This window comes from Microcaecilia unicolor, chromosome 7 (assembly GCF_901765095.1).
Source record: "Microcaecilia unicolor chromosome 7, aMicUni1.1, whole genome shotgun sequence".
Taxonomy (NCBI): Eukaryota; Metazoa; Chordata; class Amphibia; order Gymnophiona; family Siphonopidae; genus Microcaecilia; species Microcaecilia unicolor.
The window spans coordinates 184996106-185020390 of record NC_044037.1 but is presented as its reverse complement, the minus strand read 5'-3'; the positions used below and the strand labels follow the sequence as shown (position 1 = coordinate 185020390).

At 44.2% G+C, this 24285-nt stretch overlaps 1 protein-coding gene across 1 annotated transcript in view; it reads right to left on the bottom strand.

Annotated features, from left to right (window-relative positions):
- Positions 1 to 21796, bottom strand: part of RPE (ribulose-5-phosphate-3-epimerase) — a 55333-nt gene extending 33537 nt beyond the window's left edge. The window contains exons 1-4 of the mRNA XM_030209125.1: positions 21630 to 21796; positions 19501 to 19580; positions 1346 to 1485; positions 261 to 395 (exon numbers count right to left, since the gene is read on the bottom strand). Of these exons, the coding sequence (XP_030064985.1) occupies positions 261 to 395; positions 1346 to 1485; positions 19501 to 19580; positions 21630 to 21751 (477 nt within the window). The 5' untranslated portion in view covers positions 21752 to 21796. The remainder of the gene's footprint in view (positions 1 to 260; positions 396 to 1345; positions 1486 to 19500; positions 19581 to 21629) is intronic.
- Between the last annotated feature and the right edge of the window lie 2489 nt (positions 21797 to 24285).

Below are 24285 nucleotides of genomic sequence, written 5' to 3'. Positions count from 1 at the left end.
TCTTTTGATGTATGATTGTCTCTGTCCTGTACAATTTTGGCATTCCTTTCCTTGTTATATGTTATTTTATTGTAATGTTAAACTGCCCTGTGATGCCCCCAGGAAGGGCAGTATATTAAATTTTAAATAAACCATAAAATGTGTATTTAGGCTCATTTACTTTTTGTAAAATAACTAATTACAGAAGTAAATGCCACCTAATCTTTATGAAATGACCTTCACAACATACAGTTCAGTCAATACTTGCTGTATAAGCTTACCTTTGACATCATGTCTTCCATGAATGACTGACCTCCAAACCCAGGTTCCACAGTCATAACCAGAGCCATGTCTATCTGATTGGCCCAGGGAGCTAAGTATTCCACTGTAGTCCCTGGCTTAATGCCCAAGCCCACCTGTAAGGGGGAGGGATTAAAAAAAATGGATTATCTGTTTCAATGCAACACAAGACTAGCTCTGCTTAGAGCAAAGCAAACAGTTCTGGCCAAAAAAAGTAGCAAACTGAACCTTCTTCTAGAAAGGCCACACAGCTGCCTTAGCTCATTCTCTTTAAAAGGATGTGGTTTTCAAAAGCTTCTGTCATTTCTGAATACTTGGAACATGAGCATTGCTGGTTTACATTTAACAAAAGAATAATTCAGGGCTAAAAGGAGAACGAAAAAGGAAAATTTTAAAAACCCTTATTTTTATTTTCCAGTTAGGCCTCTGCTAGTCACCACTACACCTTCTAAGCCTTGCTTGCATGGGACTGATGTGGTGTAAAATATTGCCAAATTCATCACCTTGAGGCCTAGCTCCTGAAGGGTTGGGCTCTAGTGCTACAGTATCAGATCGTCTAAGGGCCCTGTTTACTAAGTCGCATTATAGGCTCGTTAACATCTTTAACACGTGTTAACTGTGTACGCGCTTACACAGCGCGTGCACTAATTGTAGGCGTGTTAAAAATGTTAACGCGCCTTAGTAAACAGGGCCCTAAATCCTCTCAACCTTAGGTACCGATGTATTAAAAACTTTAATCTTGCTCTGTACCCTTTAATAAGGCCCCCATCTGACTTGAACTGATTCAAGCACATTCAGCTGTTGTGCTCTTAACTGCTCACCAGACTTCCCCAAACATGCCACTGCAGCACAGCTCCTCACAGGTGCATTTCCCCAGCATATAGCGTACTGGGATGTCCACTTCTTTAAGAATACAAAAGTATCACTGCAAATATGCAGTGGAGAGGAATGAAGACTGAGCCTCAGCACCCCCTTCTTTCTTTCTAGAACAGTCACAGACATTTACAAATATTATGACATTTTCTTTTTTTCAGAGCACTGTTCCCCGCTTACCCTGACCCTTTACCTTCATTCCATTCTCCCGAATGTCTTTAATCAGTGCCCCTGGGTTTTCTGTGGCCTCCAAGTGGAAAGTGTACTGGTTGGCTCCAGCTACGGCCATTGGTTTCACCCATTGTTCTGGCTTCGCAACCATCATGTGCATGTCTAGAAGGAAACAAATGGGTTAGATCATAATGGGGAATGACAAGACCATAGATACCACTTAGATATGTTTATTATTTGTGGTATCAAATAAAGTTGAAATGTACATGTGAAAAGCACTGCTAAATGGCAGCCTCAATTAGGCACTGCAAATGTTCCAGCGAGTTAAAATCGCCCCAGAGGGATCCCAAACTTCTGTATTCAGACTGACTCAAGCTCTTGTATGTTCTAAATCATAACATAATTTTTCAAAAGTAATCAGTAAAAGACATGTATGCCATACTTCCCTTTTTAATGGCTTACTGCATAACAAGACATTTGAACCACCTTTCAAACATGCTTTTTTTCTGCTTGCACAGACTCTCAAGCAGCAGCTTACTCATCACCTATATCATTCTAGTACAGATTTACTAATTAATCACTAAAACAAATACCGAGTAAGCAGTGGAGGCAGTACATGCAAATCTCTTGTATGAATATTCACTGTGGGTATCCTGAAAAACTGACTGACTGACGTGCCTCCAGGACCAGGTTTGGGAATCACTAGTTTAGCTATTAACTTGAGAATTCACTCTTTTCTTCATTCATTACCCGATCATTTACCATCTAGATTCTCTTACAAAAGTCAATGAAAATAGCCCATTACTACTACTACTATTTAGCATTTCTATAGCGCTACAAGGCATACGCAGCACTGCACAAACATAGAAGAAAGACAGTCCCTGCTCAAAGAGCTTACAATCTAATAGACAAAAAATAAAGTAAGCAAATCAAATCAATTAATGTGTACAGGAAGGAGGAGAGGAGGGTAGGTGGAGGCGAGTGGTTACGAGTCAAAAGCAATGTTTATTCTTTTCCCACAATGGGATGTATTCCATAAATCAATTCTCTCATTTCTAATTAGCCTGGATCATAAAATTTATGTCTAATCAAAGTTTGTAATTGAGCAAACAGTTAATTTTGGGGTCTTTTTACCAAACAGGTAAAAGGTGGCCTGTGATGGCATCAAGGTAGAGGATCGCTGCATGCCAAGACCACCTTTTACCACCGCCAGTAAACAGGCTTTTTTTTTTTTTTTTAAGAGCCGGTAAATGGCCGTGAGGCAATTAAAAATTGCCCCATGGCCATTTACTGCTGGAGCCCATACTGCCTCCTATTTAGGAGGCGGCGAGGACTCCGACAGATTACAGCCGGGCACATGCCACCCCTCCCCCCAGGTGCTTGAAAATACAAGTATTTTCTAGTACCAGCGGCAGGGTCGATTTGCCTCACACCAAGCTGGCGGTAGCCCTACCGCTCTTTGGTAAAAGGTGTACAGGGTTATCACATCCTGTTAAACAGATGGAGAGCTCTAGCCAAAATAACTTAAATTCTGCCCAGAGTGTCTGTACAGACATTACTACTACTACTACTACTATTTAGCATTTCTATAGCGCTACAAGGCATACGCAGCGCTGCACAAACATAGAAGAAAGACAGTCCCTGCTCAAAGAGCTTACAATCTAATAGACAAAAAATAAATAAAGTAATCAAATCAATTAATGTGAACAGGAAGGAAGAGAGGAGGGTAGGTGGAGGCGAGTGGTTACGAGTCAAAAGCAATGTTAAAGAGGTGGGCTTTCAGTCTAGATTTAAAGGTGGCCAAGGATGGGGCAAGACGTAGGGGCTCAGGAAGTTTATTCCAGGCGTAGGGTGCAGCGAGACAGAAGGCGCGAAGTCTGGAGTTGGCAGTAGTGGAGAAGGGAACAGATAAGGATTTATTCATGGAGCGGAGTGCACGGGAAGGGGTGTAGGGAAGGACGAGTGTGGAGAGATACTGGGGAGCACCAGAATGAATACATTTATAGGTTAGTAGAAGAAGTTTGAACAGGATGCGAAAACGGATAGGGAGCCAGTGAAGGGTCTTGAGGAGAGGGGTAGTATGAGTAAAGCGACCCTGGCGGAAGATGAGACGGGCAGCAGAGTTTTGAACCGACTGGAGAGGGGAGAGGTGACTAAGTGGGAGGCCAGCAAGAAGCAGATTGCAGTAGTCTAAACGAGAGGTGACAAGGGTGTGGACGAGGGTTTTGGTAGAGTGCTCAGAAAGAAAGGGGCGGATTTTACGGATGTTGTAAAGAAAGAAACGACAGGTCTTGGCGGTCTGCTGGATATGAGCAGAGAAGGAGAGAGAAGAGTCAAAGATGACCCCAAGGTTTCGAGCTGAGGAGACAGGGAGAATGAGAGAGCCATCAACAGAAATAGAAAACGGGGGGAGCGGGGAGGTGGGTTTGGGGGGGAAAATGAGAAGCTCGGTTTTGGTCATATTTAATTTCAGGTGGCGTTGAGACATCCAGGCAGCAATGTCAGACAAGCACGCTGAAACTTTGGTTTGGATGCAAGGTGAGATATCAGGGGTAGAAAGGTAGATTTGGGAGTCATCAGCATAGAGATGGTAGGAAAAGCCACGGGATGAGATTAATGAACCAAGGGAAGAAGTGTAGATAGAAAAGAGGAGGGGACCAAGAACAGAACCCTGAGGTACGCCGACAGGCAGAGGGATAGAAGTAGAAGAGGATCCACCAGAGTGAACACTAAAGGTGCGGAGGGAGAGGTAGGAAGAGAACCAGGAAAGGACAGAGCCCTGGAATCCAAGTGAGGACAGGGTATCGAGAAGTATGCTGTGATCGACAGTGTCAAAAGCAGCAGAAAGATCAAGAAGAATGAGGATGGAATATTGACCTCTGGATTTAGCCAGTAATAGGTCATTGGAGACTTTAGTAAGCGCAGTTTCGGTTGAGTGGAGAGGGCGAAAACCAGATTGTAATGGGTCAAGAATAGCATGTGAGGAGAGAAAATCAAGGCAGCGGCGGTGAACAGCACGCTCAAGTAATTTGGAGAGAAAAGGAAGGAGGGAGATGGGTCGGTAATTAGAGGAACAAGTAGGGTCGAGTGAAGGCTTCTTAAGGAGAGGTGTGACCACAGCATGTTTAAAGGCAGCAGGGACAGTCGCAGTGGAAAGTGAGAGGTTGAGAATGTGACAGATAAAAGGAATAAGAGCAGGAGAGATGGCAATAAGAAGGTGGGTGGGAATGGGATCAGAGGAACAGGTGGTACATTTTGAGGAAGAAAGGAGAAGTGTAGTTTCCTCAATAGTAACTTCAGGAAAGGAGGAAAGGGAATGAGGGGAAGGAGAGAGAGGGGAACGGACTAGTGGAGGGAGAGCTGGTGAGGTAGAGAAAGCAAGGTTTATCTTTTGAACCTTGTTGTGAAAGAATTCAGCAAGGGTCTGAGGAGATAATGAAGGGGGAGTTGGGGGAGGGATGCCTATGATACCTTGAAATGTGGTTTGTTTCACAGTTTTCTCTCCTGGTATAGCTTTCTGCTGCCCACTAGGGTTTGCTCTAAAACACTTGAGCTGAATCACTCAGCAGCTATACCCTGAACCCTGATCAGACTGTGCCAGAAACAAAACTCAGATTCTACACTTACTACTACTAATTTAGAAGCCCTAAAACTAGCATCCAGTCAACTGAGCATTTTCTTGGCTAATATATGTAGGGAAGTGGTATTCTTGTAGCTACACCAGCCTCTCACCCACTTTGTATTTCTCAATCCAGAAATGGCGATCGCCATCACGGCATAATGTAAGCCACATTGAGCCTGCAAATAGGTGGGAAAATGTGGGATACAAATGCAACAAATAAATAAATAAATAAATAAATAAGACCTTACTTTCTGCCAATATAGGTCTCCCAACCTGCACTTCCTGCTGCTGTAATTTTCCTCCAGTCTCTTATGTAATCCAAGCACTACTGGCTTTCATTTACTATGATAAAACTAAACTCCACCAAATGGGAATAAGTGCATTTCAAACCAAAAATCAACGCTAAAAGCACATCAATTAGGGTTTCTTTTACAAAGCCGCGCTAGCAATTACCACACGGCAAATGAAAGGAAGCCCATAGGAACTGAATGGGCTTCCTCGCATTTGCCGCACCAGGAACCGGTAGTGCAACTTTGTAAAAGAGGCCCTTAATTTTTCATTTACTATGAACCATAAATCTGTATATTGCTGCCAGTCACTCATCACACAGTGGATCCAATACTGGCCAACTTGAAAACTGCTATGTGGTGTTACCACACCACATTCCTTAGCCTCCAGAACTTAAGTCTGTAGCTACTATGGTTTGGCTTCTGATAAGGTCACAGGCAGACAGATGGACACACGTGATCTGTACACAAGGTCTTTTTGTGTTACCTTCTAGGGAGCACTCAATGAAGTTACATGGAAATACTTTTAAAACAAATAGGAGGAAATATTTTTTCACTCAACAAATGGTTATGCTCTGGAACTCTTTGCCGAAGGACGTAGTAACAGCAGTTAGCATATCTGGGTTTAAAAAAAAGATTTGAACAAGTTCCTGGACGAAAGGTCCATAGTTTGTTATTGAGATGGACATGGGGGAAGCCATTGCTTGCCCTGGGATTGGTAGAATGAAATGTTGTTACTAATTGGGTTTCTGCCAGGTACTTGTGACCTGGATTGGCCACTGTCGGAAACAGGATGCTGGGCTAGATGGACCATTGGTGGGACCCAATATGGCTATTCTTATGATGTTCTCCTACAAGAGCCTCTAAGGTGCTGACTACTTGTACACCCAATTTTTTTTTAAGCAACTTAAAATATTTGTTTTATTGAACATGAAACTAAGCTAATACACTGGAATTCAACATGAGATTCATAACAATTTTCTCAAATTGACCACAGACAGGGCCACCGAGGGGGGGGGGGGGGGGCAAAATTCCCCGGGCCCTGGCCTCCAAAGTGGGCCCGGCGCAGCAGTCCCACCCGCCCTCTGTCGTTGACTGTCTGCCACTGGGCCGGGCCCCCTGCATTGAAATCACAGCACCTCTCACCTCCGTGTGAAAGCGCTGCAGGCAGCAGATCGCCTCACTTCGGGCCTCCTTCCCTCCGTGTCCCGCCCTCGTGTGACGTAACTTCCGCGAGGGCGGGACACAGGGAGGGAAGGAGGCCTGAAGGGAGGCGATCTGCTGCTGCCTGCAGCGCTTTCACACAGAGGTGAGAGGCGCTGTGATTTCAATGTAGGGGGCCCGGCCTGGTGGCGGATGGAGGGGGGAGCAGCCCAGTCTCTTGGCGGCCCTGACCACAGACAAGACAGGCACTAAAATCAACCCTCCAATGGAACAATCCATTGATCTAAAAGGCTGTGAAAACTAAACAGCGTCATTGTCTAGTACAGTAACAAACTCTCAACCCTTCACACCATTCCCTCCCCTTTCTACTCCTCCTACAGGTGCTCTAAATTCATTGTAACACACTACAATCTTTCAGTGAAATTTTTATCAGAAGGTGGGTATATGGACATGTGTGTGTGTCCATTAGCAATAAAGAATATGATATTAAAGAATGAAATTCTGTGCATTAAAAAGATGAATAGAAAATACATTATTTGAAATAGGTACAGAAATCTTATACTTGAGGAAACTGTTAATGGACATATAGTATATATTAAGCATAAGGATCTGTGAGGAAACAAGGTGCAGGTTAAAATCTTGAATCCCTCTATACCCATCCTCTAATAGCTGCTAAAACTTTCTATGCGAGAAACTGTAGTTTTTTTGTCTTTTGGTTTTTTTTTCCTCACATTATTTGAATGTATATACCACGATTAGTGTTTACACTAAATTCAATTTTGCCATCAATTTTCTAGCAATGAAGAGCATAGGTCACGTATACACTTGTTTGCTATTTCAACTTTAGAGAACATTTATTTAATTCTGGCATTTATAATCCACTTAACCATCAAGTTCAAAGCGGAGAACAATGACACATTATAAGTAGGTACTTTCTCTGTCTCTAGAGGGCTCACACTCTTGGTTTTTGTACTTGAGCAAATTGGGGGTTAACCCTCAGATGCTACATAGCGTGACCAAAATTGCGTGCACAAACCCGGTCATATTCTGGATTTGCGCATGCAATTTATTTACTTAACAAGCCAATGTGCCGATAATTGCCACTTAACAAGAAACTTGACAGTAATTGGCATTAATTAGAATTTGCATGTGCAACTTGCTAAGTGTATTCTGTAAAGTGAGGTGTGTAAATTCTAATGCGCACTTCCAAAAAGGGGGCATGGCAATGGGTGGACTGTGGGTGTTCTGAAAATCTACATGCACAGTTATAGAATACACCTGCTCCGCACTTAACTTAGGCACCAGTATTTACACCAAGTTTTACCAGCTGGAAATATTTTTGGTGCCAATTTTTCATGCGCTACAGAAACTAGTCCTAAGTGACTTGTCCAAGGTCACAAGTAGCTGCGGTGGGAATCGAACCCAGAATGCCAGGATCTAAGCCTGCTGCATTTACCATTAGGCCACTCCTTCACTCAGAAACTGGGTCCTGTGCAAGCTGGTAGTGTGTTATTCACTATCCCTAAATCCCATATTTGGCACCACTCCAAGATATACACTCAACTAAACTGGCTAATGAGCCAATTAATGCCAATAATTTGGTGCTAATTGGCACAAATTTGAATTTGTGCGCACATTTTGCTACACATTCTTCAATGCTGGGTGCCCAAATCCCATAGCGCACAGCCCAAAAGGGGGCGTGGCCATGGACGGTACGTGGCCAAGTCAGAAGCGTTCCTAAAATTTCTCCGCAGTGTTATAGAATGCCAAGAATGTGTGCCCAAATTATATCTGGTTTCAGCAGGTTAAGTCCTAGCATTTTCTATAATGAGCGCTCACCTTTGAATAGAGTTGCACGGGGACAGAAATCTTACCCATCCCCGCAAGAATTTAATGGTACATTAAAAAAAATTCTAGTCGGCTCTCTGTCTCTCTCTGGGTTTGAGCCGCAGCACTGCAGGCAAGGAAAGAACTTGGAACACTCTGGTGCGCACATGTAAGACTTGTCTCTGATTCACTGGCACTGTGTGCTAAGAGGTCGCCACATGCATGCGCCAGTAGGTCAGGTGACATCTGATGCTCATGCCTATGTCAGAGCTGAGGTCTGCGCATCAGCCAAGGAGCAGAGAGGATGAATAGTAACATAGTGACAGCAGATAAATAAAAACCGGAACAGTCCATCCAGTCTGCGTAACACAGTCACACTCATTATTAATTCATGATTAAATGAACAATGAATGGGATATTATATACTTGATTGTGATCTTTCTGTAGTGTTTCTGGGACATAGACCATAAAAGTCCACCTGACCCTAGCCTTACGTTCCAACTGCTGGAGTTGCCCTCGAAGCCCACTCCAGCCTATTCATCTTCTCATTTGCAGGACACAGACCGTAAAAAAGTCTGTCCAGCACCGGCCTCATGTTCCAGCCACTAAAGTTGCTGTCTAAGCCCTTTCCAGCCCATCCTAAACCAGATTGCCATATATGAGACACACCGTACAAGTCTGCCTGGTATCAGCCCTAGTTCATCACAGCCAGAGTCACCACCTAAGCGTCACTCGACACATCCAATTAGAGATCCTCAGTGTTCATCCCATGCCTTTTTGAATTTCGTCACCATTTGTGTCTCTACCACCGCCATAATGGAGACTTTCCGCATCTGTGCTGTTAAAGCAAAGAGGAGGAAGAGGAGACAGCACTCAAAGAACTTGGTACTCGGTAGGTGAGAGGCTGGCGCACGTGCAGCATACACTTCCACGGGAACCCCGCAGGAACTGCTTCCGTCCCCACGGGATGCCCACAAACCTCGTTCCCGTGCAGGTCTGTAGCTTTGAGTGCCCATTACAGAACAGCATTGAGTGCCAATTTTTGAGCACCATTTACCAAATGTAGCCCTATAACTCCAACTCTTCCCTATAAAATCAGTGCACTCTAGGTAGAGTAGAAGGTCCACTCAAACCACATAAAACTGCCAAAGAATTTACACCTGCATTCCTTCCTCTCCCCACTTCTTCTTGGGGCTATCGGATCTGCAAACATTAGCACCCTCCCTCCAATCCATTTGTTCTGATGAGCACAATTTACAACTCCTCTTAGGGTCCACCTGTTACATCTCAAATTCTATCAAAATCCAGGCAGTGGATTTTCTGTTAGGTAAAGGGATTTGATATATCGCCTTAAGCGGTTTGCATTATTATATACAGGTACTTTTCTCTGTCTCTAGTGGGCTCACACTATACCTGGGACAATGGAGGGTTAGGCAACTTGCTCAGAGTGTCACAAGGAGCTGCAGTGGGAATTTAACCCAGTCCTCAGGATCTCAGCCCACAGCACTATTAGGCCACTCCTTACAAACAGCTATAAAAAACATAAGTGAGCAATAAAAGATTTTTCATGCATAAAAAGCCTCATAAATTTACATGTAAAATACGTGCCGTCAAAAGAAGGCATCTATGTGTACACGACCATGGATAGACGTGTTTGGGGACAGTTTGGCAGAGCCTTGAAGTACGTGCAGAGGTTATAAAATACAAACCTATGCACATTTGATATGCAACTGCATTTTAGCCACAATTTCTACAGGTTTTGCAAGGCTATTTAGGTCTCTTTCTAAAACAGCCTCAAAACAGGTGCCTACTTGGCCTCCCAAACTAAGCAACTTATTATAAACCTACCCTCAAAGCGTTCTTTTGTAAAGAATGCCTAAAAAGATCACCTTGTCTTTTGCCCAGTTCCAAACACCTATGGCTTGGAATGAGGAAAAATATCCCATGCTCTATTGCCACAATTCTCAACCCAATTCCCTGGACACACCTAACCAGTCAGGTTTTCATGCTATTCAAATCTCTCTCATGCGTATTCATGGCGGATATCTTGAATGGCTGTGTCCTGAGGACCAAGTTCAAAACCACTGCTCTGCTAGTAGAAACAAATTGGTTACAGCATGGAAACAATCCCACAGGTGCCCAACTCTGTTCCAAGAATCAACAGGCTAGGCCAGATCATCTGCACCAGGTCCCACTGGCTCACAGCCTCTCCAGCATTGCACATAGGTTTGGACTAGTTGACAAAATTACTGATCCAATACCCAAACTGCAAAGTTTTAAAAGCTTCTCCATGAGCAACATCTCTAAACATCTAAGCAACAGGTCAAATGTCCATGCTCCCATGAAGCTACGTAAAGAAAGGTGGCCCATAAGTGAATTATCTAAATTGGTCTCATAAAATCATGACCAAGGGCCCGATATTCAGTCAGCGGCTATTAGCGTCAGTCAGCAAAACACCGGCATTATCTCTGGGTCACATCTGGGATCTGGCATTGAATTTCTGGGTTTATGGAGCCAGCTGGTTAAGTGCAATCCTATGTGGTCCTATTTTATTCAGCACTTAACCAGCCAAGTGCTGGCTCCACCTCAGTCGATAATGTGTATCTGGATTTTCAAAAGGCATTTGACAAAGTACTTCATGAAAGATTCTTGAGGAAATTACAAAGTCATGGGATAGGAAGCAATGTCCTATTGTGGATTAAGAACCGGTTAAAAGACAGAAAACAGAGAGTAGGGTTAAATGGCTAGTATTCTCAATGGCGAAGGGTTGATAATGGGGTTCCCCAAGGGTCTGTGCTGGGACCACTGCTTTTTAACATATTTATAAATGATCTAGGGATGGGAATAACTAGTGAAGTAATTAAATTTGCTGTGGCCACAAAAGTTATTCAAAGTTGTTAAAATCGCAAGAGGATTGTGAAAAATTGTAAGACAACTTTACGAGACTGAGGGACATCCAAATGGCAGATGACATTTAATGTAAGCAAGTGCAAAGTGATGCATGTGGGAAAGAGGAACCCAAAACAGTTAACGTGGTGCAAGGTTCCACATTAGGATTCACCACCCAGGAAAAGGATTTAGGTGTCATCATTGATGATACGTTGAAACGCTCTGCTCAGTGTGTAGTGGTGGCTAAGAAACCAAATAGAATTGTTAGGAATTATTAGGAACGGAATGGAAAACAAAACTAAGAATGTTATAATGCCTTTGTATCGCTCCATGATGCAACCGCACCTTGAATACTGTGTGCAGCTCTGGTCTCTGCATCTCAAAAAAGATATAGTGGAATTAGAAAAGTTACAGAGAGGGGCAAACAAAATGATAAAGGGGATGGGATGACTTCCCTATGAGAAAAGGCTAAAGTGGCTATGGCTCTTCAATTTGGAGAAGAGACAGCTGAGGGGAAATATGATAGAGGTATATAAAATACTGAGTGGAATGGAACAGGTAGATGTGAATCTAGAGGTATATAAAATGCTAAGTGGAATGGAACAGGTAGATGTGAATCGCTTGTTTACTCTTTCCAAAAGTAAGAGGACTAGAAGCCAAACAAAGAAGTTACTAAGTAGCAAATTTAAAATGAATCGGAGAAAATATTTTTTTCACTCGAGTAATTAAACTCTGGAATTTGTTGCCAGAGAATGTGGTAAAAGCAGTTAGCTCAGCAGGGTTTAAAAAAGGTTTGGATCCTTTCCTAAAAGAAAAGTCCATAAGCCATTATGAAGATGGACTTGGGAAAATCCAGTCCTTATTTCTAGAATAAGCAGCATAAAATCTGTTTTTACTGTTCTAGGATCTTGCCAGGTACTAGTGACCTTGATTGCCCACTGTTGGAAACAGGATACTGGGCCTGATGAACCTTTGGTCTAGCCCAGTGTGGCAGTGCTTATGTTCTTAATGCACCCATAAAAGTCTGTTTCATGTTGGGCGCTAACCAGACACATTCAGTGGCACTAACCAGTTAAATGGCGCTGAAAATTAGCTGTTAGCCCCAAACAAGCGATTTAACTGGCCAGAAGCTATTTCTTGCCAATTAAATTGCTTTGAATATTGACCTCCAAATTATTATTGTTTAATCCTTGCAAAACCTTTATTTAAAAAGCCTTATGTGCAAGTATGTCTCCCAGGGCCAACATGAACATCTCACCATCATTATACTAGTGTCCTCTGTTCAACCCTCTGACTCTGAGGCCATGAGGAGGTGCAAACATCTCACTGAGAGTGTGGGAAGTAGATTGAGAAGCTTTCACTAGCATCCAAAGGTGTATTTAATGGATTTTTTCCTTAGTGCCTGAAGTGCTTTACCTGAAAGTATTAGATACAGCGACATTTCAGGAGCTGCAGTTCCATCATTTCACCTCCTTGAAAGTTTTTTGCAAGACATTCACTTGGAGGCCTCATTTAAAAAAATTAAATTTGCCTTGAAGACATATTCCTTGATGCTTTGTGTTGTGTCTCCCCCCCCCCCCCCCCCCCCACCACCACCAATCCTTCTCTCACCACCCTTCCTCCCTATCACACTCTTTAATTTTACCGACTGTTCTCCCTACCCATGATAAATATACTTTATTTTTGTAATCCAGGCCACCTTCTATGATATGCCCCTGTTATTTTTCTACATAGATTGACATTCAGATCTGTGATATATTCAATAAAAAATGAAATATGAAAATGTGAATTTTTTTTTTTTTTGCTGGCATTAGACAGTCCATGACACTGGCTGAAACCCAATTCCCCTGCTCCTGCTAGATAGCGATTTAAGAACTCCACTCCGATCACTGTGAATTTTTTATAAATTGGAAGGGGGGGCAGGGGAGAGGTCCACACCTGTCAGGAATGCTCTTCCTGCTGAGGTTGCCTGATTACAGAGGGGCTGATTTTCAAAGCACTTAGACTTACAAAGCTCCATAGATTAGTATAGAACTTTGTAAGTGTAAGTGCTTTGAAAATAGGCCTCAGAGTATACTAGCTATATTTTAGCCATAAGGTTATCCCAGCTCACTGATCATTCTATTCTATTCCCTTCATTTATAGCCCGCTAATATCCTTTTGGAATCTAAGTGGGTTACAGAAGGGAAAATTAGGTTCTTACCGTGATAATTTTCTTTCCTTTAGTCATAGCAGATGCAGCCATTACAGATGGGTTGTGTCCATCAACCAGCAGAGGGAGATAGAGAGCACACTTTTTTCAGTGCCTCATACCAGCTTGCTCCACTGCCTCCACAGCACTCTCTGAAGGGGAATGAGCCCTTCTGCGCTTCATATTCTGCCAATTATCAGGGAATAATGCCTCAGAGGGGCATACCCAGGCTAGAATCCACCAGGGGGGCATTAGAAGAGGCCCCTGCAGGGCTTTGTGGGAGAGCTCTTTTAAGCATGTATGCTTTATGCATTAATAAGACAAAATCAGGGGAGAAAAACTCACCCTGGGCACCCGGATCTCTGCCGAGGCTAGTAGCTCTCATATCAGCCTCACTCCGAGGCCTCCCCCCGGGCTCAGGACTCTCCGTCTCAGCGGAGGTCGCGCCATGTGGTAAATTCAAAATGGAGTCCGCTGCCAGTTCAGAGCGCGAAGAATCGTTGCTCGCCATGCTCGGGCCGGCTCTAACGTCTGTACAGCACCGATTTACAGAGCCCCGCTGCTGATCTGCGCTTGCCACACTTGGAACAGCGCTTTACATTCTCTGCAGCCATCGCCGAAAACGGCGGTAAAATTCAAAATGTCGGTTCGCGCCAAAATCGCCCCGATCGCTGGCCCACCCCGGAGGAGTCAGAAAACACTCTTACTTCACTGGACCGAGTATCACAGCTCCGGTCCCACAGAAAAAGGCAAGGAAAAACCTCTGTTCCTTTTTTTTTTTTTTTTAACGCTGTGAGGAAAGCAGAGGTAAATTGAACTCCGGAGGCTCAGGTAAGTGGGAAAGGCAGGGAAAGGGCGAACCTATGTGCCTTTAAAGTGAAGCTGCTATAGCCTCCAACACCCCGGCTAACAACTGGCAAGCCAGGAGCCACCTCCAGGCAGATTTTTTATGGAGCTCGAAGATGCTACAACCACTCTGCTAAGGGAGATAGAGATTACTGAAGGAGAGGTAGTGGAGCAAGCTGGTATGAGGCACTGAAAAAAGTGTGCTCTCTATTTCCCTCTGCTGGTTGATGGACACAACCCATCTGTAATGGCTGCATCTGCTTGATGACAAGGAATTGTCACTTATAAAATTCTAATTCAAACACTGAATAATTGCTCAAATAATTCTGTTTTCAAAACCTTCCTAAATAATATGTAATCCATTATTGCAAGATGTTGTAAGGAAAGTGAATTCCACAGTTTAGTTGACAAATAACTAAGGGCCTTGTTTACTAAGGCGCGTTAGCATTTTTAACGCGTCTACAATTAGCGTGCGCACGCTAACCACATAGGTGCCTATGGGGATATTGTCGGCACGTACACGGTTAACGCACGTTATAGATGCTGAAGTGCCTATAACACAGTAAACAGGGCCCTAAATGAAGTATCAAAATAGTGTTTAAATTTAATCTTATTAACTGCCAAAAATGCTAAATCTATTGCATAATATTTGCGTTTAGATTGTGGTAAATTTGAATAGGAAATCAAGGAAATATGATTTAACAGACATCTGCCATGAAAAATAAATAAATAAATAAATCTTATGAACCAGACAAATCCAGCTTAAAATCTATTCTGGCAGTCAACGGCAACCAATGCAACTCCCTAAGCAATGGTGTCACACGATCGTTCTTTTGTTTTTACTAAAAATTCCTTGTGCTGCACTATTCTGAAACATTTGCAATCTCTTCAAATAGATCCGATTCATCCCTGCATGAAATAAAGGATTTACTGCCTATTGCAAGGCATTCCTCAACAAATACCAACACAACTTTCTTAAATTATAAACTTTCTTCAATCAATATCACTAATGATGTACAGAAAAATGCCATCACCAGCTGTCAGACAGATCTTGTTAAATAGGCATTTTGTTTCCCAGCTACACAGGAAAATACAGGCACATACAGGACACGCGGTAACAGACACACTAAAGGAGGTTGAATTAGCACAAGTTTGAAACTTGTGAGCAGTAGCGCCAATCGTCAAGGCTTCAACCTTCGCTACTGACCATTCGTACATTTTCTTTTAAACAGGGTTGGAAAAATATTAGAAGATCCCAGGTGCTACCAGCAAACATGCAGGAGCCATGCAAGAATGGGAAAATTCTGGCCCTCGAGTGTCACAAGCAGATACAGTTTTCAGGACTGCATCAGAAGCCCTCAGTAAAACCTTCAACACTGTGCCCTACTCAGGTCTTCGTGCCCCTAAACCCAAGGGTGGGCAACCATGGTCTTCGAAGGTTAAAACCCAGTCAGGTTTTCAAGATATCCACAAAGAATAAGCATGAGACCTGTGAAAATCTTGGATACCTGACTGGGTTGGGACCCTCGAGGACCATGGTTGCACACCCCTGTCCTAACCCTCCCTCCTCAACATTTTGATAATTTAAACTCAAAAATTCATATTTAACCCAACCTCAAATCTCCCAGAACAGCCGTGCCACAAGATGTGGAACAAAGTTTAATTAAAGTATATTTACATATGGGTAACGGGGCTATATGCCTACTCTCCCTGCAGGAAAAGTGCATGCTGATGGTTCTTTGTTTTGTTGTCAGGACTTATTTTGCTTTAACTGTAGCAGTCTTTTCTGCCCCCCTCCCCCCAAAGAAAAACTGCTACTTTGGGCAATCTCAGGACCTATTTTGCTTTAACTGTAGCAGTCTTTTCTGCCCCCCCCCCCCCCTTCTCAACAACCTGCTACTTTGGGCAACATTCTGGTCTGCCTAATGACAAGCCAGCCATGAGGACACCCAAAATATCATTGTGGAAATCCTGAAATTTTAGGGTACCTAAATACTAGTATTTGCCATCACCAAGCCAGGGAAAGAAAAGAACACTATGGAGAGAGATGCGAAAGGGGGAAGTGGGGTTTCATCTCTACTGGGCCCAACTTTCCTCAGAAAACAGAAAAAAAAAAATACCATAGAATGAAATTAAAATCTTAATCCAAACAAAGAAACATTCTTTTAAAGTCCCGTGCTTATTCCATAGCATAAGTTTCCAGAATATTCTTCAGTTAGTTTCAAGACACAAGGGGCCCTGTTTACTAAGGTGCATTAGTGTTATAGCACGCCTACACTTAGCATGTGCGCTAACCATGTAGGCGCCTATAGGGATATTGTAGGCATGTACATGGTTAACGCGTCTATAATGCTGCTTAGTAAACAGGGCCCAAGAAGACTAAAGACAGGCTATAAAATGTCAGGACCAATTTTGAGAGTCAAGAAAAGTTTATACTTGCCAGAACTGCCCACTCTGAAACAGTAGATTAGCAATGAGTGGTAGAGAAAGTGTGAAAGAATGAAACTTCAATCAGTGTCTTCGGGTATATGATGGTGCCTCAGATTGTTCCATTGGCACACAAGGGGCCCATCAGTGTAATAACAATTTCTTGTGTGTCTCAGAAACTACCGTACTTCCCCTCTTTTCTAGATTTTTCCTCCCTCTTCTCCTCCTCTGCAGCCATCATTACCCCCATCTTTCTACACTTTTTCCTTCCCTACCTTGATGGTGTATATTACTCTTTCTCCCTCATCTGCACAAGATCCCCTGCTGCTTCTTCCCAGAGCCTTGCTTGTCTTCTTTCATTCTTTCTTCCCTTTGTTTTTTTCTCTCCAGTATTACATGTTTCTCTTGCACTGAGCAAGTAACACAGCCAATGCTCTAGAATGGCAGGCAAAAGGTTATTTTCCTACGCACTACTCAAGGCCAGTATTAGACATGCTGGGGCCAGGGCAGAAATTAAGGGCCCCCCCCCCCCCTCAATCCCCTCTCCTTTCTGCTCACTCACCATTACCACCACATATAACACAATTTTAAATGATTTTTTCACATACAAGCACAGACAAACCTTCACCAATTACAGAACAAGGGATCACAAATTAGAAATACATATATGAATGCCAAAACTGAACTGGGAACCCCAAGAAGTTAAATTTGACAAGTACTGCAACACTGGAGAAACAAAAACAGAAATGCACTTCATTCTGTACTAAATACAATGGGTGGCTTAAGCACAAAGAGGCCCCCCCAAAATTAACATCTCCCTTGCTGTGGATCTCCAAGCCTCACCAGCTTATGACCACCTTCTCAGGTCCAGTGACTCTCCAAGCTCTGCAGCAAGCAGCAGAATTTCAGAGATAACCTCACCGCCCCTCTCCCCACGGTGTGCCTGCTCAGCTTTCACGAATGCATGAAAACCAAACATGCATTTGGGAGGGGGCAGCAGTGGCAGCTCAGGATTACTGCCACCAGCTGCAGAGCTTGAGGATTTCTGGCTGCCGGATCAGAGGAGGTGGTCTTCAGTGGGTGGGGCTTAGGGATCCCTGCCAGCTCAGGTATTTCTATTTTGCATTCGGGTGGAGAGAAAATTTGGTGCCCACCCCCAATCATCCGTGTATGCTACTGAACGCAAAATACAGTAACATCTTGTGATGCACATATCCCAAAGCTAACATGTTCCAGTTAATAAATTCAAAATAAAACATTTTTTTTTCTACCTTTGTTGTCCGGACATTTTATTTTTCCATCATCTTGGCACTTGGTTCCTCTTTTCCGCTTTCTTGTCCATCTCCTGCTAATTTTCTTTCTAGTGTCTGCTATCCATTTTTCTTTTCTCCTCTTCTTTTTCCATTCCCTCACACCCTTCTCTAATATATTGATTTTTTTTTCCTTTTAGCTATTTCCTCCTTTTTTTCTGCCTCTGTCCACTCAAATGTTATCTCTCACCATTCTTCTTTTTAAATTTTCAGCTATCAATTTTCTATCTGCTCTCAGTTTCTACTCTCCCATTTCCCATATCTCACTTCATTCCCAGCCTCCCATTTCCTTCCATTTCCCCCCCCATAGGTCCATCAATCCTCCTCTCTCCCCAATCCCATTCTTATTCCCTCCCCTCCTTGATGCAGCATCTCTTTCCTCCCCTCCTTGTTCAGCAACTCTCCCTCCCTTCCACCCCAGACCCAACATTTCTCCCTCCATCCCATTGTTCAGCCATCTCTCTTTCTTCCAGACTTCCATCCTATCCACCACCATCAGGTCCATCATCTCTCCTTTTCTCTTCCCTCCCTCCATCCTACTGTCCATCATCTCTTTCTCCCTCTCTTCTGTTTCTGGGCTCATCATTTCTTCCCCTTTACCTCTCCCCCACCCGTCCAGCATTTACCCCTCTCTTTGAGCCCCCTCCCCAGTCTACTTTAAAAACAGCTGCTCCAGAGGGCCCCCATGTGCCGGCATGTCTTCCCCTTCTCTCCGTCCCATCTGATGTCTCTCTCACCTTCCCAGACTACCTTTAAAATGCATTGTTCTTTGCATAGGGTCACTGACATGGCAGTGATTCTGATACATTGCCCATGGCTTCCTTGGTGCTTTCTGCTGCCACAGTCCACCTAAGCAGAAATTTAGGGGAGGACTGAAGCGCCGAGGAGGCTGCGGGCAGCATATTAGAACTGCTGGCATACCGGCAACCCCCTGCATGCACTTTAAAGGTAGTCCACAAAGATGAGGGAAACATCAGACAGGGGTGGAAAGAAAGGGAAGACATGCCCACCCAGGGGGGTCCCCTGGAGCTGTATGGCCCAGCTGCCCTGTTTCCCCACACACACACACACCAGCTCTGGCACTACTACCTTCTCCTGTGACCCACTGCTCCTGAGAATTATCTGCTGATAGCCAATATATCAAGAAAAGAAGCAAGATCAACAGCTCATGCCTGCCACTACGTCACTTGCCAACCTTTAGCTCCCAATTGCCTTTGGGTTAATCCAGGGTTGGATCCCTCTTACCTTTAGAGAAGGTAATCTTCTAATACAGTCTCTGGAAAGCCCTTTTGGGCTAATATAATCTGCTAATTTATAGATCTGGTTTAAAAATCCTTAAGACTGTATCCTCAAAGAGTTAGGTCCAGAGCATGATGTTGGATGAGAGGTATTATTCTCACAGGCAAGTCAGAGCACAGTACTTCTTCTCATTCCATGCCCTAAGCAAACTCACACCTTAAAGCATTGCTATAACAAACTACTCATCTGTAAAGGGTAACAAAGTTTCTATGAAGTATAATAAAAAGATGAATTCACAGGTATGGCCTGACAATCGTTACCCCATTCACATTTTTATTTTTGTTTAGGAAATCATAACTATTTCAGTGTACTTACCAAAAAAAGGATCCTTTCCTAGTTGCTTCCGCAGACTCTCCACCACCGGGTGGCCAAACGTGATATTGGGAACAAAATGCCTGAAAAACAGAGATCATTTCTTGAAAAGGAAGTTCAAATTTACAGGGACTCTCCGATAATGTCATCAGCGCTTTGTGCAGCCTTAAGATGACTGGAGCACTCAATACCCCATTTCAAAATCCTGGACAACCATTATAAAATAAACTTTCTTTGTGCCACAACCCATCTCTACCTTTTGGCGCAGCTTCACCTCATCGCTGCCCTACAAAACCCAGTGCAGTATCTCTGGAAAATAGTGAGGTTACTACCCTTATTTCAAACACTGAGCAAGTTGTTCCACTGAATGTCCCTGTGGCTGCGGAATTAGAGAATACATCAGAGCTGTAACTAGGCTTATCAAAGAAATAGCCAAACAATAAATTAGGATTCTGTCCTATTTGTAATGAGTTTTACATTAATTTATTGTTTTATGATATTTTGTAAACCGCTGTGATTATTTTTTTTAGGTAAGCAGTATAGTAAATTTTAGCAGGCACTCTACAATAGCAGCTCGAAATATCGTTCTGGTAAAGGTCTTAAATGGCAAAATGACTTAAAGCTGAGACCATACTCAAAGTCAGTCACTATGCGAATTTAATGGATCCCTAATGCCATGTTAGCGTGAAAAACTTTACAACCACTAAATCTCTAAATAAAACCACAGAGAAAATAAAATTGTGGTGGGGGATGTTTATTTTCTCAGAATCTGCCTTTGCTAATCAAGCAGCGGAAGCAGTGGCCCGTCTCATCTCTCTTGGCAAAGTTACATATGCCCTCCAAATATCTAGCTTTCCCAACCTTGAATCTGCTCATGGCAGTTCAGTACAGGCTCAGCCGTAGCTAAGTCTGTAATTAAAGAGGAACCCAGTTTTAATTAAAGAGATATAGTTTATTAGTATTAATTAGCATTGATACATTACCCAATAATGAGGATACCAGCAATTCAGTCAATCATACAGTGGAACAGAATCACACGACACATCAGCTCTCGGTGGTACTCTGTCTCTCTCCTCCATCAGCATCTGCATCTGCCTCTGTATCTGCGTCTGTCTCTCTCTCTCTTTGTCTTACACTTCTCGGGGTGCTTCCTTTATACTGTCTCAACCCAATGGATTCCAATGGGATCCAGCTTTGTCAGCAGAACTTGCTATCCCTTATCAGTTGATAAGGAACCGATAAGGGTGACTTCATTAGGTCCCAGGTTCCAACTATACACAAAAGGGGTGCAAAGCACAGGTGGCAAGATGACTTCATCGGTCATTCTGCTCCTCTCAGCTATTCTCAGCGCCCCCTCCCTCTGAGTACTCTCTAACTACGTACATCTACCCCCCCTTATCTACTTTCATTAGCCCAAAACATCTTTCATGACTCTTCACTGATGCCAGTCCCAGGCATGTTTATAAGAGCAAAGGACCCCCTCCCGTGCCAGCTCCCTGAGAACTCAGTTCAGCTTGTGCTGCAGAAAAATGTATTTTGTATCAGAGATGACTTTGGATTTTTAAGAGAAGCCCAGCTCTTATTATGAGCCATTTGCTTGTAGAGGCCTAGCTCTTTAGCCTGAGCCATTGACCTGTATTTTACTGAGAGCAAGGGTGGCCATATATATACAGGGAGAGGGAGGGTTCTCTGTGAAACCTGTTTTTTTTCTCTCTCACGATCGAACAACCAGGATGTCATTAAAACATCAAAGAAGTTTGCAAAGCAACACAGATTTAAAAAAAAAAAAATAATAATAATCTGCCTAGCAAGTGTGAGGCGATGCAGCTACACAATCAGAAAACCTAGATACTACAACAAGCACAGGGAATGTCTACGATCTATTAGATTCAGTCCTGTGAGGTCCCTTTTATCTCCCACATTAGAGCAGTATCTTGAGAAGAAAAGACAAAGCCTCACATGCAGATCTGAAGACGGAGTCAGCTCGTCCTCCGTTCCAGATGTTACTATTTGATTCGATGTTATCAAGCACTGGCACGAAACAGCTTATCCAAATTCTAATGGCTCGGAAGAACTCAACTACAGGATAACAGAGGAAGCGGGCGGATGAAGGGGAAATAAGTCTATCTCACCCATCCATGACATCCAGGTGCAGGTAATCGGCGCCGGAGTCCAGCATACGGACGCACTCAGAGGCAAGACACGCTAACTCGCTATTGAGAATAGACGGACCGATCTTGCATCCAGATGCCATACTGCCGCTTCTGCCCCAGACTCGGTCGCCACCGCTCCCTCCAAATTGAAGGTGCAACAAGTTGTGGGAGATGTAGTTTCCGTAGGCGCACACGTCCGTGAATGGCGACAGTGTGTGCGGTCGCCAGGACTACAAATCCCAGTACACTGTTTCTCACGTTATTGCGTGCGCTCTTTCGTTTTTCTCATAGGTGGGGCTGAACGCTGCGCCCTCCTCTCTCTTCTTCCTGTATTTTTGTGCCAGTGCCCCGGGCCCAGCACAGGAGCAGGACACAGGGCGAGACCGGCCAGTGCAGAGATATGTGCAGAAATATTAGGGAGCCCTTATGTGACTTTTCAGCCCCCCCCAAATAATAATAATTAATTAATTAACTTCAAGGCCACTAGGTACACAAACTTGAGATTTTGAGAAAATCAACAGTCATGATCTAAATGTCAGACCTTCGAGAACAAGTCAGTAAAAAAATGTTTGATCACATATATTTAAATAATTAAACTTTATTTACTATTTATCTAATGAGAGCAATTTCCAAAAGCACAGAAACTTTAATGCACTAAAACAGCAGTGAGAGAGAGAGAGCAAGTGAAGATGGCAGGGGGCATGGATAAGAATCCCTGGGTTTAGGACCTTAAAGATCCTACCATATACCAAGGGGCTGATGCTCAAAAGTAATGCCACTAATAAAAAGCAGTGCCAGATGTAAACACACATTATTGTGTGACAAGGGGCAGATGCAGAGCAGCATCGAAAGAATACTGCCACAACAGCGCAGCGAAGGAACTTCCTAATGCTCAACACTAATGACATGCAAATTTAGGCATATTTTGAGCATTAGGGAGGGCCAAGGAAGAACAGTGTCTGGCACATGCACTCAAGTTGTGCATTAGGCACAGCTCTTAATCACATGCTAAGACTCAAAGGAAAAAAGCCCTGGTGGTCTGGTGAACCCCAACCCCCCCCAAGACATGAGGACCTGATGGTGCAGTGGACCCCAGACACCTAAAAATTAAACTCTGATGGTCCAGTAGGACCCCTGGCCAGGACCCCTTCCTGTAGACTAGCACAGGTGGTCGTGGTAGCACCCCCCAACCCAACCCCCTCCTACCTTGAAGAAGGAGGAGGGAGTACTTTCCACCTCTGCTGGGCGGTCCTCAAAAAGGCAGCACCCTGCCCTGCCCAGTGTGGGGCCTAACAACCATATAAGGGAGTTTCTCCTTATGTGGTAGCTAGACCCCGCCCAGTGCATCCCAGAATTCACCAGGCAGTGTGCCGCCATTTTGATGACTACCCAGCAGGAGGAGAGAGAGGGCCCTAGTCTCTCCTCCTTCTTCAAGGTAGGAAGGGGTTGGGTTGGGGGAACCACCACTAGACCACCAGGGCTAGTCCATGGGGGGGGGGGGGGTCATCACCACTGGACTTCCAAGGTTATATTTATTTTCAGGGCAGCAGGGGTCCACTGGACCTTGTGTCTTTGGGGGAGTGGGTGGTCTGGGGTCAATGGACCACCAGGCCCTTACATCTTTGGGGAGTGGGGGGTTTGGGTTCCACCGGATTACCAGGGCTTTAATTTGACAGGAGATCATCCTCTCCCCACTGCTTGGCACAAGCCTAATGCCCACTCCGAACTACCATAGGGTTTTCTGTGGGAGGAGCGCCCATGTTTGGCGCACTACCTGCTGAGCATTCAGGACAAATAGGGAATGACCTCTTTTGCATGCATTTGCATGCTCATTGCACTAGGAGCTGGCGAGCTCATTGCTTCACGTGCTCATTGGCTCTGATCATTCAGCGCAAATAAATGCAGGCACTAGTCTGGCGCTCATGGCCTCTCAAATGCACAGAGGACCTGATGCTCAAAAGCAAATGCAGGTGTTAGCGGCCATGAGCGCCTGAGTAGCGCCTGTATTTGCTTGTGCTGAATGATTACACCCCAGCCCCCCTCCTCCAAAAATAGGTAAAACCCTGGTGATCCATTGGGACCCTGGCCAGGACCCCTCCATAGATTAGCCCCAGTGGTCTAGCGGTGGTCCCCTCAACGCCTTATATGGTAGTTAGGTCCCACCCAGTGCATCCCCCCTTACCAATGAGCTGCAGGCAGCGCTAAACACGAGCTGCTACTTCTGGCTTCACTGGCGCTTCTCTCTGCTTGGTCCTGCACACAGGAAGTTGCATCAAAGAAGACGGGACGAAGCAGAGTGGAGCACCAGGGCAGCCAGAAGCAGTGCCTCTTTAGCGCTGCCCGCAACCCAGTTTTCCAGGACCAAGAGAGAGAAAGGGATACCACTGGAGCCAGATGAGGGAGGGAATGGAGGAAGGGAGATCTGCTGGACCCGCAGGAGGGAAAGGAGGGATAAAGAACAAGGCAAGGAGTCTGGGCCAGCAAAAAAAAAAAAAAACAGTGGCTTTTTGGGTGCCAGTTTTAAGGGTCTGCTGGCAGCCGGCCTTGGCTTTGCAAAACTGGCCTTTTTTTTTACTCAGGAGGTTCACATTCACCCTCAACTGCCTTTTTCCAGGGGAGGGAGGACCACCCACCC